General features: G+C 29.0%; 1 protein-coding gene across 1 annotated transcript in view; it reads right to left on the reverse strand.

The window, feature by feature from the left end:
• LOC113375290 overlaps positions 1 to 20,974 on the reverse strand; it is a 49,455-nt gene that overhangs the window by 7,810 nt on the left and 20,671 nt on the right. The window contains exons 6-11 of the mRNA XM_026615230.1: positions 11,583 to 11,731; positions 7,257 to 7,389; positions 6,294 to 6,496; positions 4,508 to 4,675; positions 4,021 to 4,198; positions 2,234 to 2,256 (exon numbers count right to left, since the gene is read on the reverse strand). Of these exons, the coding sequence (XP_026471015.1) occupies positions 2,234 to 2,256; positions 4,021 to 4,198; positions 4,508 to 4,675; positions 6,294 to 6,496; positions 7,257 to 7,389; positions 11,583 to 11,731 (854 nt within the window). The remainder of the gene's footprint in view (positions 1 to 2,233; positions 2,257 to 4,020; positions 4,199 to 4,507; positions 4,676 to 6,293; positions 6,497 to 7,256; positions 7,390 to 11,582; positions 11,732 to 20,974) is intronic.

Below are 20,974 nucleotides of genomic sequence, written 5' to 3' on the forward strand. Positions count from 1 at the left end.
CCCTTAGATATAAATATATGTTTAACGTAGACGTCGACCTCACGTGTAATACCATAGATGACGTTATAGAGATGTCATGTTTCATTTCATCGTAAACATGCCATGATGCCAACCCAACCATATGTTATAACCTAAAGTCGGCAGCAGACGATACTGTATAATTGCATGATAAATGTGCAACCTGCGACTTGCACATGTATTTTGTAGCGTCTGTGGGATGTTTATTGCGCTCATAGACCTTATACAATACATGAAATTGTATAAGGTCTATGATTGCGCTCGATAATTTTAATTTTAAATCATGTCGGCAAGTTCATTCGTTTGCCGCGTGTGGCAGCACATGTCCCGTCTTTGTTTTACTTTGTAGAGAATACATAATTCAAATTTATGAAGATATCAACAATTAAAAGTATTAAAATTAACCCTCTGAACACTTTGCATTTTCTACTGATGCTGTGAAAATATAAACTAATAAAAAAGATATAATTTTAAGTTATGTCTTGACGTTTCTAAGTTGACATTTTTGATATGCTTGCGCAAATACTTGAACTGTCTGTGTGCACTGTGCGCTTGGTTGTGCATTCATTCAGTTGCACATGTATACAGTAACGTCTGGTGCCGGCTTAAGAATGATGCCAGTGTTTCTTAAGCCATTACGACAAATAAGAATTTCAACTATAAACCCGCCTAGTTTGAACCACGTTCGAACACACTAAAGCCCATATGTTTACTTATCTATGCTAAAGCCCTCGCAAAGGCATTAACGATTGTAAACATTAAGGGATTATGTATGTATATATTATTGAATATATATTCTTGAAATGAATATTTGCTGCCAAATATATATATATATATATATATATATATATATACATATATATATATATATATATATATATATATATATATACAAAAAACTTTTTAGCAGGCATCCATCAAGATAATAGAAAGAAAACTAAGATATGTTTCTTAAATTAAATTTAATAGCTCCATACGTTTTGAGTTTCTAATTTGACTCTTCTTCAGTTGAAACAAAACTACAAAAAGTGGCAAAAGAGAAATATTTAAATTTAACATAAGATAAATCTAATATAAAAATATATAGTGTAAGAATGAAATGAAATAAAATGTAGAAAACTTACCACACAAGTAATAAACACAAACAAAAACAAGTCAAAACATCATATCTCGAAGAATAAAATACGAATGCAGTGGAAATAGCAAACATAATCTTCTTTTATCTATAATAGCAAATGTCAACATTTATAAAATTTTAAAGCCCGTAAGTTTTTCTTTCTAATAAGTAAGATTTTTGTTTCTTGTTTTATCAGCATATTTATCACTATCTGAAAAATTAATACATATTTTTAAATTTTTTTTTAACTTATCTTCAGTGCGAATATATATAAATAATTTTAAAAATTACAACATTCACAAACACAGATAAAAGAAATCCGCTCCATTAACATTGTGAAAAAAATATTGTTTTAAAAATATAAACTAAATATGAAGAACAATACTTAGATTGTTATTATTTATTGTAGTAATATAACACTTATATTGCTTGATTTTACTTATTCGGACCAATTCTGCTGTAAAATAGACCAATGTTTTGGCAAGGCTATATTACGCTGCGTTTTTCATATAAAATGGTCAGAATGCTATGTGGTTGCTGTGCAGTCAGGCATTTTAGATTTAAAACTTAATCTAGGAAACGCACAAACGTCAAAAAATAAATCTGAACATGAGTGCATCCTTCTGATATGTCATAATAACATATGACTGAAGTTACATTTTATGTATAAAACTCCTGATCGCACACCAAATACATATCATTTTGATAGTTTTGAGTATAATTTATAAGAAAAACGCAGCGTAACATAGCCTTGACAAAACATTAGTCTATTTTGCGGCAGAATTGGCCTGTTAGTTTAATATCGTGTCACGTTTAACCTGAAAACAGAAATTTATATGTAAAATAATGATACTAATAAAATGCACGTTTTGTAAAATTGTTTTATCAAAAATTATAAATTATTACAATTATTTTACTTACTTTTACTACTATATACATACATTAACATCTAAATAAATACCAAGTTAAAACATAAATCGCATTTTAAAATCATAAACATAATTTTTGTATTGGCTTATATCTAAGGACGACCAAAAGTAATAATTTATATTATTTGTATTTATATTTACAGTCTTGCATTAGTAAATATGTATTTACCTTCATGTGCTGTTTATTTTTGCCTGCAAAACTAATTTAATTAATTATTCATGAAAATTAACAACTTTCAGCATCTAATAAAGTATGAAATTAATGCATAGTGTATATGCAACTTAGCAAATATTTGATCTTATAATTTTATCTATACAAGGTTTTATGACCAATAATATAAATTTAAAATATCAGCGAAATCGTGCATAATTAATATATATATATATATATATATATATATATATATATATATATATATATATTATATTGAATACTGTTGAATAGTTATTGCGTTTTCCATTTGTAAAATTTGCATTAATGGCATTTACTTCAGGTAGATCATGAATTGATTCCAGGCGATGATTCTTCAAAATCATTAGAAAAATGCAATGAAAGCAGCGGCAGGGCTAGGCGAAGGCAACTATTGCGAACGCAGATATTAAACATCAAAGCATTCGAAATGTACTGATGATAAATCTGCACATTAGCTAAAAACATAAAATATTTGACTCTTTAAGTTAAGTATCTTATGAAAAATTGTCCATGTTTCCCAATGATTCATGCCTAGTCATAGAGATATTTTAAAAATTCAATAACTTATCTAAATGTAGACATATTAAAAACCGTGTATATATATTTATGAGAGATGAGAGATTAGATTTATTTCAGAGTAAGTGAAGTCGATTGCTTTTATTTATGAACTCTGTTAAAACATAATACTTGAAAAAACTATGTGATTTTTTAATTCAACTAGAAAATCTTTTTTGCGCTGATTCATTACTGATTATACTGTCCTGTATAATTATCAAATTAGAGGGCTATTTCTTATGCGGGTAAGTATTAACATGCGTTTTTCAATAGGATCTTTACGATATTGAAATTCATTTTTCAAATGTAATATAAAATTGTTCTATCATAAAACATCTAATTTCAAATTTTATATATGTTATTCCTTTTCAAATTTATCAATCTTTGATAATGTATAACAATTTTTGTGATTGCTAAATTCACATCTGGAATAAGTTAAAACAACATATGACTAAAGTTATATTTTATGTGTAAAACTCCTAATCGCACAGCAAATACATGCCATTTGGGGCTAGTTGTAACATACAAGAATTATATACAGATTAAAGTGAAGAAGATTAAATGGACCGTATAGTCTGTAAGATGTGGAGCATATGAAAATTGTGTTATATCTTTTATTTGTATTATAATAACAATTGCAGTTACGTTGATTTACGATAAAAAGTTATATTTAGTTAGAAACAATTCAATTTTCTTAAAAGTAAGTGAAAAATAAATTGTCAGAGGTATTATAGTTATTTTTTGTCTTTACTAGCAAATTATTAAATATGAAATAATGAACAATAGTTGTGGAATTATTTCTATCTGATTCGGTAAAGAAATTGTTACAGTAACTATCCACCGTTTTTTCGTAAAAATATAATCAGTAGATCTATTAATTGAAAAAAAACTGGTACAACCAGCCATTTAATAGCAAATACAGCAAAATGTTATAAACTTTAATTAAGAAAGATTTATACCGTATCTTGTAATAATGAAAACGTGTTTACATTTAAGAAAGAAATATATATTTTTAGTACTTTAGTATTTAGAACATTCGTTCTGACCATTCGGAGAGTATATGGTAAATACTGGTAATGTTAGAGTTAATCGCAAAGTTAAATTTGTGGCAACCACTACGCTTCAAATGCCTTATAATGACAACACAATTTGAGTCTATAATGTTAAAACAATAAACTCACATTCGTTTCATTCTCAAGCGCCCGTACGAAGTCCTGTAGATATATAATTTTTAATAAGTAATCCTAAACCAGGCGATTGTAAATATTGCTTGTTTTTCCTTATTCCACTAATAATATCGGCTGCCACATCAGCCCGCGTAAAATGCTTCCATTTGGTTTTTCCTACGGTTTGCTCAGCCACTGCTCGTACTCGAGTCAGACGAACCTGAATATGTAATGCTTTCAAAATATCACATAATAAAATTACTGTGTTAAGTTTGAAATTAGATAAAAAATAATGCAAATGTCAGCAGGGTGTCCGACTCACACGCCAGCTTATATTTTTATATAGAAAAATAAAGTGCTAAAATTGCAATGCTTAGAAAAATGTCAAACAGGTGAGCAACGAAGCTGATAAGGTTGGTTTAGTGAGCGCAATAAATAGACGCTAGAATGATTGTATCCAGTTTCTGTTTTTGAAGCATTCATGTTAATAGCATGAACTAGAATTTCAGCTATTGATAAATGTACACACCTGACAATTTGTACGGCGCAATTCCCTTAGTAGCGCCTCCGCTAATTGTTCACCGTCGGGTCGCCTCGCTATTCTGCCAGCCTCAGGTTCTTGAATAGGATAGGCAGACAGCGTGACTAGATGTCCGCTGTCGCGAGATAACATCAGCGGCAAAAACGCCAAAGCTAACTGTAACATTACCTTTTTAATTGATGATTAAAGGATAACAATGACGACATTCGACAAAAAACTACATTTAGTAAACGCATTGTGCCAAAAAAGCAACTGTTACTAGTACGGAATGTGCGTTATATGATTTTTCTAGCGCATGGTGAATGCAAGTCCTGCAGCTTCAGAGTTACGGCGGAAAAGGAGCTGAAGTCAGTCATTTCAGGGTATTCGAGATAAACATATTGAAATATTAAAATTAGTATAGTGTTTTGATACCATATATTCCTTTTTTGAATTCAACGTCAGTAAAAAAGAATTTTCAAAATAGTATACCTTTTACTATCCTTTATAAGTATATCTTTTAAGGGGACGTTTATGTGATTTTTACAAGCATGTTTTAAACTGCCCCCTCTCTCTTTGTGATACTTGTTGATATTTAAAATTAACCCCCCTCTACTCTACCAAAACCCACGTGTACTTTTAGCACCTACAAACAAACGAAATTTTTTCAAAAAAAAATGCACGCGATATTTTAATAGAGACTCTCTGCCCCTTATAATATTTCGTAAATTTTTATCAAACATCTTTATCTTTTAACAACTTTTAACTTTATCAATATTTAGTCTGAGCAAGGGTTGTTTTCGCATTTTAACTGCAAAGGTTAATATGTGTTTAGTTATTTATACTAATTCACATTCTAAAAAAGCTTGAGAATTGCTGGCATATACAACATATTGCAATTATTTGTCACGTACAATTTCTTAATTTAATCTTCTTTCCAAGACTGGTAGTTTTATGCACACAACATGAATAACTATCCATAAACACTTGAATTGCTGATAAATTTTATTATATAACGATATGTGCCGAGTTATTTTTCGCCATTTCCATAAATATCTTAGATTTATATATAAAAATTGCAGAACGTCATTAAAAGAAACATCCGTCATAACAAAAATATCAATAAATGTTTCATAATTGAATTTAAATCACTCTAATTATTTTAAGTTATACTTTTGCTAAGATAATTATTATATAACATACACCTCATTCACCATATTTCACGGATAATTAAATTGCTAGGCGATAATTTGAATAAAATATACAATCAACAATAAATGATAATTTATGCAGAAACCTAAGAAATAAAAAAGAGATGTAACTCGCACATTGTTCCGTACTATTAATTATAATGGTATGAACATTAATGAAATATATTATCACACATTATTAATATATACTAAAAATAAATGTTAAAATTCTTCATTCGCGCAAAACAAATTACGCGCAAAACAAGATACTTTTCAGTATTGTGAATAACGTTTTATCGAATCGATAACTCAAAAATTAAAATAAAGGATAGTTTTATGATTGAGTCAAAACTTTGTTTTATGGGAAAAATATTTCAACAAATATAATCGAAATGAACCAAGTGAATTACAGAAAAATATTTTCACGACTCCATAAAAATGAATGACTTTTACTATGAACTACTTATATCATCTCATACAATTCTTAGGCTGATGTAGTGCTTTCCATGTATGTAACCTTCAAAATAAAAAAAAATACAAATTCTGAATAGCATATTCACAGTACTATTCAGGAACCTCTTGAATGATTCTGAAAACATACTTACACTAAAATGTGACATAAGGTCCTTATTAATAGAATCTATGGTTGCTGCTGCACTTTCTGTTCCATGAGATGAATTTTGTATTAATCCTTCCCCAATGATCAGAAAATCTACACGTTCATATTTTTGGGTTATTTGTGCACAGAGCTGATTTGCGTTAAATGCCTCCTTGGACCATACAAAACTGCTTGTACTCGGATCACCGCCTGCAACATGTTTCTCGCCATATACTATAATTTTACGATACTAATTGCAAAATATGTACACAAAAGATGGAAAATCAAAAGTGAGTATTAAATTATCAATTGATATCACTATTGCCCACCTTAATGAATAATATAAAGCTATAAAGAGCACTTTTGGTTTGTATAATAATATTTGCCAATTTAAGTATACGATACAAAATGAAACAATATATAGGGGAAGTACGGACAAAATGACATGGTGTCTTGTTTTTTAGCGATATTTATTTAATGACATTATAACCAGTTTCATAGTTATACTATTGAATCATTAACTATCAATAACATAGTCGTTTAATTAAGTAGGAACTATATGTAATAACATATTTATTAAGCAAAAAAACAACTAAGTAAAAATATTATTTTGCCCATATTGTACGGACAAAATGGAATATAAGGTAAGGACATACTGAGATACTAATGATCAAAAATAAAGCATTTGGTCCTCTTTAGAAAATTGGTACATGACGCATGATACCAAAAGGAACAAACCATACATCGTAACATTCGTAACCGACCTTTGCCGGGTTTAGAACTGGAAAAGAAGTCTTTATAATAAATGTCTCTACTTTTTACCGGTGGATCCTTTAGACAGTTTTTAGAATTTATCAATTTTATTTTTTATTGAACTCGAATGAACTACCCTATAGTTCTTGCAAAATTGTACCATGTTGTCATAGACCTCATAATACATATGTATTTTCTTTATGTTTCCTAAATATACCTAATGAACGGATATCAGCAGCGAGCGCGTCGGCGCATGCTGCTGAATTGTCGACGCAGGCGACCAGGCAGCGGTGCCGGACGGACAGCTCGGTCGCCAAGGTCGCGACCAGCGGATGAGAACAGTTCGTTACCTGCAATTAAAACATTTAGTTAATTCAATTAATTGAACAACAATCAATTTGAACAATACAATATGATATAGTAATACTTTGCTTAACACGAGGTATACGAGTACATCGCATCAAAGTAGAGCGTAATGCGAAACGCTAAACAAAGCTATCTTTAAATGGAAATATTGGGATTAGGGAAAAATAGCTAGGAAATTGGTTAGGTATTAATTTTAAAAAGTATGTTTTTTTTTTAATAAAAATTAAACATACCATTTATTTCTTAAAGTCCAATTTAATACCTTGCAAGAATAACAACGAAATATAAACTAGTGGTGTAAGGCATAGTGCCTTAAGGCAAATTGCTGATACTTTCCGTACCGTAACAAAATGATCGAGGAATATTAAATGTTTTCATATAGATTTTTATAAATATTGTAATATTGTATAATATTTATAAGAATTATATAAACTGAATTATTTTCAATACACAAAAAAATTGAAAAACTAATGGGGCATGGCATCGTGCCTTAAGGCACATTGCTGGAACTTCCCGTACTAATAATTATTTTCTTTTTTTTGAACAAAACATTTTCGAAAAAAAACTTTAAAAAATTAGATTTTTGAGAAACTATACAACTTTGACAAAAATTTACCTTTTTTGAAAAAAAGACTTTTTGAAACAAAATGTTTTCTTTATTTTGAAATATTTTGGAAATTCTGAACTTTTTTTCAAAGCAATCGTACTGCTTTGACAGCATAGAGACAAAATATCAAAGCGCGTAAGCGCCGCGTTGCCGTCTAACGGATAAACATTGGTACGGAACCGATAGGAATGTAAACAAAATTTATACTTACTGTTAAAATCTCTATAAAATATCAGATAATTTGATGTGCATATGTCTAATGACCATTTTTGACCGCCAAATGGCTTTTTTTTACTTTTTTCACTAGATCTCCGAAACCGATAGAACTGCCTTCATAAAAATTTAATCAGTTCTTCATCTTGGCAATACAAGTAAAACGTTTTTTGTTACCGTTTGTGGCACTTTATGCCCCGTATCTTTGAAACGGCTATACCTGCCTATGCCAAAAACTAATCAGCACGTCTCCTTATTTAGAGCAATCGATTGTTTTTTGAATAATTGAAATCGCTTGATCCGTGTTCCCGAAATCGTCGACGAAAATTTGTATCCGCACACACATCCGCATACATCCATTTTTTTCTAACAATAAGTTATGCTAAAATGTTTAGAAGGTTTTGAAACGTAAAGATATATAAAAATTTTCATTTTCGATTTTTTGCGATTACTATAATTTACCCTACGGGAAGTTAAAAACTAGTAGTGCATGGCATCGTGCTTTAAGGCAAATTACTGGAACTTTCCGACCCAAAAATTATTTAAAAAAAAAAACGTAAAATTTTTTTAAAACTTTAAATAAATTAAATTTTTGAGATAAACAAAACCCATACAAAAAAACATACATTGTACGTATTGAAATCTCTATAAAATATCCGATAATTTGATGTGCATATGTCTAATGATCATTTGTAGCGTTTTTTTTTACTTTTTTTTATCAGCCTTTCCAAAAATTTAATCAGTTCTTCCTTTCGTCAATACAAATAAAATATTTTCTGAATCATTCAAATCGGATGCTCTGTTTTCTCAAAAACTGAATTGCAATTTTCGACATTTTTCACCCCGTATTCTCGAAACGGTTGGACCGGCCTTTATCTAAAACTAATCAGCGCGTCTCCCCATCAGTAGGAATCGAATATTGTTTAAACAATTCAGTTCGGTTGATTTCAAAATCGTCGATAAAAAATTGGATCCGCACACACACACACATACATCAATTTTTTCTAACAAGAAGAACCCGCGCATTGCTCGTCTCGGATTTTGATGAAATTTGGCACAGTTGTAGATTTTATGCCCAAACTGACCATGGTAAATCATTAGAGGCCTATGAAAAGCGGTTTAATTATAAAAGGTATGCCAAAATGCTGACAATGTATCAGAACCTGCAACAGAAAAGATTTTGTTTTCCAGTGAATGCGAAAATCTTTTTATCTAGCATCAATATTGATATATACAAAATTATATATAACTCTATTCATGATAATAAGATCAATTTATAAATTCTATTTATGATTAATAATTAATATATAATTATGATTAATAATTAATAGTTTATCAACACACAAAATGTAAATAAAATTATGTGAATATGTGAATGGCTTAAACGAAAGATCCATAGTCACTTAAAATAAATAAATAAAAAAGAGTGTGCTATACTAATTCAATACTATTTATTTGTTCGATTGAAAACAATAAACCCCATACCTACTGTAATTGAGTCTGCGAAAAATCTAATTCATTATTGTTATAGAAGAGTATATTCGAATTCCCAGCAAACTTATCTTAAGGAACGATTTCGAGTAGAAATTGGACATTTTTCGTTATAATATTTATACTTTGCATACGAGTATACTTACAAATACTGTAAATGAAACAGAAATATTATTAGATACGGTAACTTTTGAAATAGAGAATTATTTCTACCGTTATTACCGTGTATAAAATGCCGACAGATCTATTGCATGTAATAAGTAGTATACTTATGATAAATTACACATAAACAATTGTTCATGTGCAATGACGTTTAACATTTAGAGAGCTTTTACATATGAACGGCAATAAGCAAATTGTTAGTATTATTTCAATAATAAACAAAAGCTTCAGTCATTTCATAAAGCAATACAAGCCATTAGCAAGACTTTTAGTCCTTTTTCTTTATTTAATAAAAGAAATATACAGGACAGATTGTTCGGAGATAAAAATGTAAAGTGATCATAAGCGCATTATTTTGAAATTGTAGCAAAGACAATAGTACTGAATATGTAAATTTAAAATAATTTAAATAATTTAAAACATATAAGTATTTTAAATTGTCATCAGCCAATATTTACAGTTTGACAATGGTAACTTTACAAATAATTTAAAACAATCGTTAATTTTATATTTTGTTCAATAATTATACTTGAGTTGGCATAGGTAAAAAAATAGGGTTTAAAAGTCTGCGGGTAAAAAGCTCCACGACCAATATCTCAAAAACAAGTAAAATTAAGAATTTTTTAACAACAATATTTGAAAGTAGAAGGCAAAATATATGTAATCAGCCATCGACTTAAATCAGACAGCAAAAATTTTTTGTTTGTTGTTAGCTTTTTTGGTTGTAATCACTGTTGTTTAATAAAAACTAAGTATACATCATTTAATTGTTTCAGAAGATGTATTTTTATTTTTTATGTTAGATTCGATAAATGTTTTTATGTAACTTTGATAAAAGCTTACATGTGGGTGGGGTGAAAAGGGCCAATTAAACCTATACCCGGGCAAAGAAGTAAACAATAAAAAACAATTTTCCAGAAAATATGTTGAATTAATAGTTATTCTAATTCTGTTGATTACTATTTCTGACAAAATACCAGATCAAGGTTATATACATTGTTATCTTTGTAAAAAATGTGTCCATGAAATTTATACTTTGTATAGGTTAAATATTGTATATTGTATTTTGTAAAATCTCTTTAAAATTAAAATTGAAACATTGGATCTGTTTGCCACCTGACTGCCCTATTTTACTCTGCCTTTGGGATAAAAAGCACCAGGTGAAATTTTCTTGAAAAATAAGAAAAAAACATATTTCTAAAATGAGTTAGCAGCGAATTTTACTGAACATAGTATTGTAGTTGTTTATTTAGTACGTATTATGTGATGTGCTGTATTTTAGCATACCCTACTGTAATTTACTAATTGATAGAAATTCTAAATAAACATTTTGATTATATTTCTAAGTATCACATTGGGCAATTTGAAAAGTATGAAGAGATAATTTATTAATTTTGGGGTAGGATTTTCTTTTAATATTTGGTCATTTCATGCATTTTTAACTTAATATTATATTTTAAATTCAAAATTGATGTTATTAATGTGGTTCTTAATAAATCGAGCCAATTTTGAAGAAAACTTAATGTCTGTGCAGATAATACTAAAATGCTGCAAAAACCGTAATGTTCCGTTATTAGTTTTTCTACAAGATACAACTAATTACGCAATTATAATTGACCTATTGAAAAGAAAATGCCATGCAAGTAATATATAATATATTATGGGAAAAAATATTCAAATAGCTTTGGAAGAATTAACAAATACCACAACAACTTTTCCTTCAAGCGACTTCTGGGCGGTGGGAAGCAGATACCTCAGAACAACTCTTAGCGCCAGCAGCGCCGCAAGCAGACCTGCGGCGAACAGCTCCAGATACAGCCAAAGCTTGCGACTCGCCACGGACATGTCGCGATCTGGAACAGAAATGGGAAAATGTTAAAGATATTAATAACTAGTGGTACCTAAAATACCATACTTACATACCATAATTTCAAAATTTTAAAAGCTATTCAGTTGTTTGAAAACTTGGTAAAAATTTGATTTTTGAGAAATTTGTTTTTGAGAATCGTTTTAGAGACGAAATAACTAAACGCGTAAGCGCCGCATGATAGTCTAACTATTAAACATTATAAATCTTGGTACGAAATCAAATATCTGATAATTTTATGTGCATATGTCTAATAATCATTTTTGACTGCCAAATGACAATTTTTTTACTTCTTCATTGTATTTCCGAAACCGCTAGACCTGCCGTCAAAAAATGTTTACGTATTTCGCCTCGTTTTCTCAAAAACTTAATTGCCAATCCTGCCGTTTGACAAAGGCAGTTCCTGCCGTTTCGGAGATACGGCGCAAAAAGTGAAAAAATAGCAGTTATTAAGACAACGGATCATCTAATTCAAAAAACATTTTGCTTGTATTGATCAAATGCAGAATTGATAAAATTATGGTAAGGCAAGTCTAGCAGTTTCGGAGATACAAAAAAAAGTAAAAAAAAAGATATTTGACGATCAAAAATGATCATTAGACATATGCACTTCAAATTATCAGATATCCTATGAACATTTTAAATATGTGGACTAATTTTGTTACAATTTTGTTGGGTTCCGTACCAAGATTTTCAATTTTTAAAGTTCACTTTCAGTTCAAACAAATTTCAAAATTTTCAGATTTTTTTTTCGAAATTTACAAAAATACGTATGAAAATACATAAACTTCAAATTTACAATTCAGTTTAAAAATGTATATATATTTTACTCGTAAGAAATATATCCTCAGATGGATTCATTCGGCATTTTTAAGTATTTTGGGCGATAAGATCGTCACTATATATTATAAGAATGGATAAATATATAGTAATATTAATTGTGTCTCTGAAAATATTCAAAACAATTGTAATTATTTATTGATCAATATTTATTGATTTTTTTTTTTTTTCTCGAATATTTATTCTGGTTCGTTGACCATACGTCCCGGTTTGGCCGGGACAGTCCCAGATTTTCACCTTGTATCCCGGAATTTTCTAACAGCAATATTTGTCCCGGATTTAGATCTTTTGTCCCGGATTGTCCCGATTTTTTCGAAAATTAATACGAAAATTAACAAAAGGTATGAAAAAATGAACAAACGCTAATTCTTTCAAATTAGTCATGAAGAATATTGTATAGAATTATATACAAGGCTCAAAAGCGAAACAACGTGAATATCATATATACAAAAAGTATCACATATAATCGAATAATAATAAAAAAAGTTCTTGAATCATATAAATAAAACTTGTTTTTTAAATTGTATCTTTAAATAGCGTTTGTTAGAGGCCCACGACCCCGTCCCAGTTTTGATCTCAAAAAATATGGTCACCTTACTTAAGGCACGATGCCATGCACCACTAGTTTTATTATATATTCTTATCACATTAGTTATTATTTTTATATACAAAATGTTTAAGTTGCTGGTATCAAGAATATATATTTTGATATAAAAGCTAGCATTAAATATAATAATTTTAGCAAGTTATTATCATCTCACTTAGATATTAACAATTATGCAGAATGGAAAAACTAAAAATGAGTAACACGATGAAAAGTTCTCATCAGGCACTAGCAATTCTTTGCATTATCGGGCGTAGGATTAGCAGAAGAATGGGCTTCGCACTTTATATACATGTATATATTAAAGCTAAAATATGAAAAAATGAGCAAATTATTGGTGCATGGCATCGCGCCTTAGGCAAATTGTAACTCGTAAATTATAATTTTTAAAAAGTTTTTTTTTGAAAATTTTGATTTTTTTTAAACGATCACGCTGCGTAGCTGTTTCATGGCGAAATCCCAAAGCCCATAAGCGCCGTTTCTCAGCCTCGGTTAAACATTATAAATATTGGTAGGATTTATTTTGAGATATTTCTATCAATATTAATAAAAATATGTTAAATTATTAAAAATTATGCTTTTAATACACTAGAAAGTACAATAAAAAACAATGATATCAATAAAAAACAATGATATCCATGGACGACATTCGTAGCGAAAAAATTAAAAGTATTAACCCTTTTAAAACTGACCCAATGATTGGCAATAAAATCATTGGCAGCCGATAATCAAAAAACTTTAATTTCAATTTTTGTTTCACATGAGAAACTTCTCCCGACTGGAAATTAATATTAATTTGAAACAAGTTTCAGATGTCATGTTACCAAGATAAAATTACGTAAACCATTAAAAGTAATTAATGCATTAAATTTGAATTATACATAGTTGATTTAATGCTAACTTTTTATGCAGTAGTTGGTCTTATTCCAAGGCCACCATATTTATCGCATTAATTATACTTAATTAGAATAATAATATAAATTGTAATTTTTTTATATTTTGTATTTTATTTTTTTCATAATTTTCTAAGTATATTTTTGAGAAAAGAGCATTTATAAGTATTGATGCTTTAGTAAAACAAAATAAGGAATAATATAAAATTAACCCCAGCAATTAAACCCTACTATTTTTGTTTTGTTGTTCGTTTAAATGTGAGACAGTTACATTTTCTAAACGACAAAGATATTAGAACTTCAATATGAGGAATATGACAAGGATCTAAAATTTAGATCCTTCATATTTAAATTTTAAATATAAAATTTGGTAAAAAAAATAGAAAAAATAATTTTTTATTCTAATTCAAATATTTCAAAAAAATGTAATAAAAAATAGGCACGTTCTACCAACTTTCAACTCATTTCAGCAGAAAACAAAGAAAAACGCACAAATGAAAAGTCTAATATTATAATTTTGCAAATAATATATGTTTATATATTTATATTTCACATGTAAATTAGTGCAAATAGTATATATCATACGTTTTCAACACAAAATAACATTATTCCATAAATTTATAGAGTCATCGATATAGAGAAATAATGACTTTGTAACAGTTCAAGGTTCAGGATATCAGATGAGGTGTGGTGCCATTAAGTTTCCAACTGCTTAGTAGATCGCTAATTGATATAATGTCGAATAACCATACACATAGGTCAAGGATGAGTGTTGCATTATAAGTTAATTTTTCATAAATTGTGGTTAAATTTTGTGCGATTCTTTTTATGAGCGTTAAAAATTGATTTTATACATGAATAATAATTTTCAATTAAATATTTAGACTTAAAATTATTGAATGAAATGAATTATTGAATTGAATCTTGAAATTCAGAAGAAATTCAAATTGTCTTTATATTTTTTACAATATTTTACAATTTAGTTTGCAATAATAGAAAGTATTGAACGCTAACCATTGAAGTCATCTGTGATGAAAAGGATTTTTTTAAGGAAAACTTTTTTGTTTTTTATTACTTTGTGGATTCTTTGTTCGAAGCTCTACAATATATTTACAAATACAAGACTCTACCATCTAATATATAAATATTTATATAGAATGTATACTTAATGGTATAAATCAACTGAAAAATAAAAACTCTTTTTCACGTAACAATAATTGGCAACATTAATTTCTGAAAGGAAAACTAGTTTTCATGAATATTTTGTTTAATACCGGTATCGAAATATATGCACCAAGTTCTTGTTAAGAAATATAAACTAAAATTAGTATGTACTTTCAATTCTAGTTTATTTTCTGTGTAATATGTGTTGGCAAAAGTAAAATGCAAATTATGGGTCTAAACCTGCATTACAGGTAAGTACATCGCCTCGAGTCTCCACGCAAGTTTGCACTACATGCGCTATGACGAAATATTTATTTTTATTAGCTTTCTAATGAACATTTTGTTTCTTACAAAATAATTCATTTGCTGACAAACTGGTTGTAACGTATCGGGAAAAAATCCGAATACTATGCTGGCGTTCCATATTATATAAGTATTGACTTATTGCAAGAAATTCTGCTCAAATGTGAAAAGTATTTTGTTATATTTTATTTTACAAATTATTCACTTGAAAAATTGCGTACCTATAAAAGTAAATTAATACATCATTTTTAAAGAATTAAAACTGAAGTTTTTTATACGAAACCTCAAAAGAGCAATGCACTACAATTTCAGTTTATTGAAGTAGGGTAGGCACAATGAGCAAGTATATTATAAAAACCAAACCAATTATATTAATTTATAGCAAACAAACAACTATCTGAATATGTTCAGTAAAACTCCTAGCTAAATTAATATTGTAGAAAAGTGCTCTTTCGTTGGGTTTTTGACCAATTGGGTTGGGTGACAAAAATTTGTCACCTGGTCTACCCCATAGACAGGGCAAAAAGGGACAGCCAGGGGGCAAACAAGTTCAATATCTTATTTTTAATTTTAAATGAATAACAAATTATTTAATTTATCTCTTGTAAAATTACTTTTTTAACTAAAATTAAATTTTTGTTTACTATTTTTATTGTTTATACGGGGTAAAGATTCAGTTGGTCCTTTTTACCCCAAAAACGACGTAGCTAGGTAAGTTACAACAGCTATAAGACTTTTAAGTTCTTTTATTTTTGGAAATAAGTTAACGAATTTTTTGTGTATTCAGTTGCAAATTGTAACCTATAGCATCAACATTTAATTATGTTTTTCCAAATAATCAACAGACTATCTACAAGTTCCTCAGCTGCGCCTAGCACCCTTCACCGTCATTTCTAATATATAATTATATAAATTTACGTTCCCATCAGAAAGTACAAGGCCGCAAGAATATTATTGATAGATAGTATAAGCGCGAATAGCGATTTATTATGCCAAATAAAATTAGAGGCGTTTGCCAGATTTGCAATTTTGATTATTCAATTCCTTCTTTGGGACCTTGATCTTCTGCGAGAGTTCATAATCCCATCGGGTTTTTGGTATTAACTCACACGCCCATACGGAACGATCCAGAACAATCAAATCTCGTCTTGACACGCAAGACTTATTTTGATAATGCGGACATAGTCTCTAATTCGTCATCAATTTTTTTATTTCTAACTTGGTATTTTTATTTTATTGTGGAAATGTAAGTGTTGTAATATCTTAATGTCATGTAAGTAATCTGACAAAAAATGTGACGCACAAGAATGACAAATATTTTATAACAATTTCACATACGAATTTTAAAACGAGCACTGAAGCAAAGTACAATACTAAAAAAAGTAAATTATCCGTGAAAAAGATAATTAGACTAAAAATACTATGCAATAAATAGCATACAAGTATTACTTCGGATCACAGAAGATTGATGAATATTGATTTATTTATTTCAGACAATATACCAATATATAATAAATAGCCAAAAATATATTTTAGGAATAATATTAATATGATAAAAAGATATGACTCAAAATCCATAGACAACAATTCTTTAAAATTTTCCTACAAATTTTAATAAATTGAATAGCGGTGCCTTTTGCATTCTCTTAATATATAATTAGCATATACTAATTTTGATGAAAATATAACAAACTAGAGTTGTATGGCATCGTGCCTTAAGGCAAATTGCTGGAACATCCCGTACCGTAACGAAATATGTTCTAAAAATATTAAATGTTTTCATATATAGATTATTATAAATATTGTATTGTAACATTGTCTAATATTTATAAGAATTATATAAACTGAATTACGTTAAAATTATTTATTTAAAGTATATAGGTGAGCTTTAGAACTTTAGCCAAAATTAAAATTAACATCTGAATTATTTTCGATATACAAAAAAAAAATTTTTTGAGAAAAAAAAAATGGAAAAAAAAAATTATATCAAAATTTTTCTTTTTTTTTTAAAGCAATTATTTTGTCATAACAAGCAGAAAGTTTTTTGAATCATTCAAATTGGATGCTTAGTTCTCTCAGAAACAGCCATTCTTTGAACATTTAGCTCGGTATCTCCGAAACGGCTGGATCTGCCTTTGCCAAAACTAATCACCACTTCTCCCTATCAATAGGAATCGAATGGTGTTTGAATCATTCAAATAGGATGCTCCGTTCTCGCAAAAGCTCGATTTCTATTTTCTGCACTCTTTGCTCCGAATCTCCGAAACGGTTGAATCTGCCTTTGCCAAAAACTAATCAGCACATCTTCCTATCAATAGAAATCGAATGTTTTTTGAACCATTTAAATCGGCGCTCGAAAACGTGGATGAAAAATTGTACCCATACATACATACACACACACACAATTTTTTCTGACTTTAATGTTCAGAAACCTTCAAAACGTGAATAATGTATAAATTTTCAATTTCGACTTTTGGGCGATTACAATAACTTGCCCTATGGAACGTTAAAAAAAGACTAGACAAATATAGTATACGAGTATATGTGATATACTTGCATATATGCTAGTATGTTTTTTATTTAGTTATTTCATCGTTTACAATAATCTCTCTTATATATATATATATATATATATATATATATATATATATATATATATATCTTATATATAAACATGGAGCTCGGTATTAGGTAGTCTAAAATGGCTGTACGGATTTGGCCAGTCTTAGTCTTAGAAAGTTTGTGATGATCTAGGTTGTGCAAAAGGTAAGAAATTATTTCAAAACTGCGTACAAACTTTAGGAGGAAGTCCCCAAGTGGCGGACACCTAAGCTTATTTATAAATAAATCAAAAAATATTTTACGAAATTGTTATTAAATTATGATTTGTGTTAGATAACAAAGTTATAAATCAAACTAAATTAACAAAACCGCAATCTTTGATAAAAATAATTAATACTATCAATCAAACTTTGCTATCAAAAAATATGATTTTAAACAGTGGCACATAGTACCGGACATTTCAAAATAACCTGCATTGATCACATCTCTACGCTCTGGAATGTCTGCACATGTGTCTTTGACGAATATTCTTAGATATTGCAAAAATGTCACTATTTATTCGCCCTTTTGGCTGGGCCACACCGATGCTCTCAGCTGGTGCATTTATAACCTTTTTATTCTTTGACTAGGAAATACGAAAATTGGAGGTATGTATTGACCATTAGCACTCATACAGAACAAAATTAAATAATTTGAATAAATTACGTAAATTCTCACAAGAAATATCAATATGTTTACTGTCCGGCACTAAGGGACGACTTTGTGTCCGGTGCTAAGGGACAGACATTTTCGTTCATTTGGTGGCACCTACTAAAATTGGTTAAAAGATCTAATGATATTCTACCATTTTACGGATAACAATCAAGTACAACTTTTATCTTTGCATACCACTCAAACGTAAATGCATAAATATGCTAGAATTTCTTCCATTGATATTTAGGTGACGCCGTGATTTTGCGCCTAAAACAGGAAAGGGTTGCTCTCGCCGTGGTCGTGTGCGTCACAGGCAAAGAGTGGCGCGTGGTTCTGTATCTGTGTGAGCCCCGCGCCCCTTTCATTTTTATTTTAAATTGAAAAGATTTATACTCGCTTAAATAATACGTGTTAAATAGAGCGTCCGGTGCTTAGTGCCGTCCGGCGTTACGGGACTTCCCGGTACATTTTTAATTTAATTTTTTTTTTGTAGAAGCGTAATTTAAATGAAACTATGTACGGCAGCTCATACGTCAAATTAAATTTAATTGTGTGTTTTAGATGAATATTGTTAAATTGTAGTAATATTTTATTTATACACACAAACATTATTGAACGGGCCGCAAGTGTTATTAAAAACTTAAAGTATAAACGTTTTTGAGATGTTAATATCAAAATACACTATTTGGCTTTATAGCACTCCTTATTTGCAAATCATATATTTTCAAAATTTTTGTACTCATTTGTATTCATCAAACATTTTCTAGATTATATTATTATTTTATTTAAGTTGTTAATCTGTTAATTAAGATCCTAAATTTGGAATCGAATAGAATGTGACATATTGTAAAATAACTTATTTGGGATCGTTCAAGTATAACGTAAGCAGATTTATTACAATTATTTACTCCCCCCCCCATCCGCCATTGTCAGAAAAAGTAAGCAAAGCTCTTACCCCTACCCCCATGCTTACGTAAACATTTTGCAATTATTGTATTGTTTTTTTAAATGTTGTAATTATTAGGTTATAATTATAATTTTAAAAATAAGAAAATGGATTTAGGATGTAGAGATTTTACTGATATGGTACTCAGCATAGAGTAACAAAATTATTATAATCTTATGAACATAACAAACTTATTTTAAATTTTTGGTACTTGCAAAGACAATGTAAGGTTGCCATTCGGTAAAAAAATAAAAATACTGCCTATGACGTAATCATCATCGAGACTCCCCTCTCCCCATTTCACTCAAAGATGCATTCAATTCAGCTCAACAATCAATTACTTATGATGCGAGCGCTATTTTTTATCTTGATAGCAAGATGTAACAGAATCGCATTTTTGTTTAGACTTTTATTAATATGCATTAAGACAGCAACGCGTGATTGGGCACCGACAGTAATATTTAAAAATCTTGAATATTAAAATGTGCCAATTCAATTAAAATAAAATCAGATAGATTAGGCTGGCACTTGATTTGCTCAAGCTCAATAAGCCCAAGGAGCATTTATATGAGGCATGTGGGTAAACCATCCAATTAGTTTGTGTTAGTTGCCTCTTTCACCACACACTTCCGCATTCATAATCAGTTACATATTTTTTATACTAAAGATTTTCTAGAAATATTTTTTGTAGCTAAACAACGTTTGCGGTGCCAGCTAGAATATATATATATATATATATATATATATATATATATATATATATATATATATATATATATATATATATATATATATATATATATATATATATATATATATATATATATATATATATATATTTAATAAGAGCTTAAACGATATAATATTTTATAGTTTACTTCTAGTAATGTTAAAACTTTTCTACCACTGGCAAAATAAAACAGAAATTATTTAGTCAACTTATGAGTTCCATGATCTAAAATTCTAAGAGGTGTTACATATCAAAATATTGTCGTTGTTGACAATCATATATTAAAATAATGAATTAGAAACGAACGTCCATCCGCTTAGAGTATTATTATTGAGAAAACATTTACAAATAAAATTTGCACATATAATTTTAACCATTTGCAAAATTGAATAATTTGGGGGCTTGGTCAAAGCAAATATGTACGGACAAATTACATGATTATAAATACATAACAATCATTTCAAAACTTCTGAATATAATTTAATGTACTCTTT

This window comes from Ctenocephalides felis, unplaced genomic scaffold (genome assembly GCF_003426905.1).
Source record: "Ctenocephalides felis isolate EL2017-DRISC unplaced genomic scaffold, ASM342690v1 CF-g0.4_SCAFFOLD_01886, whole genome shotgun sequence".
Taxonomy (NCBI): Eukaryota; Metazoa; Arthropoda; class Insecta; order Siphonaptera; family Pulicidae; genus Ctenocephalides; species Ctenocephalides felis.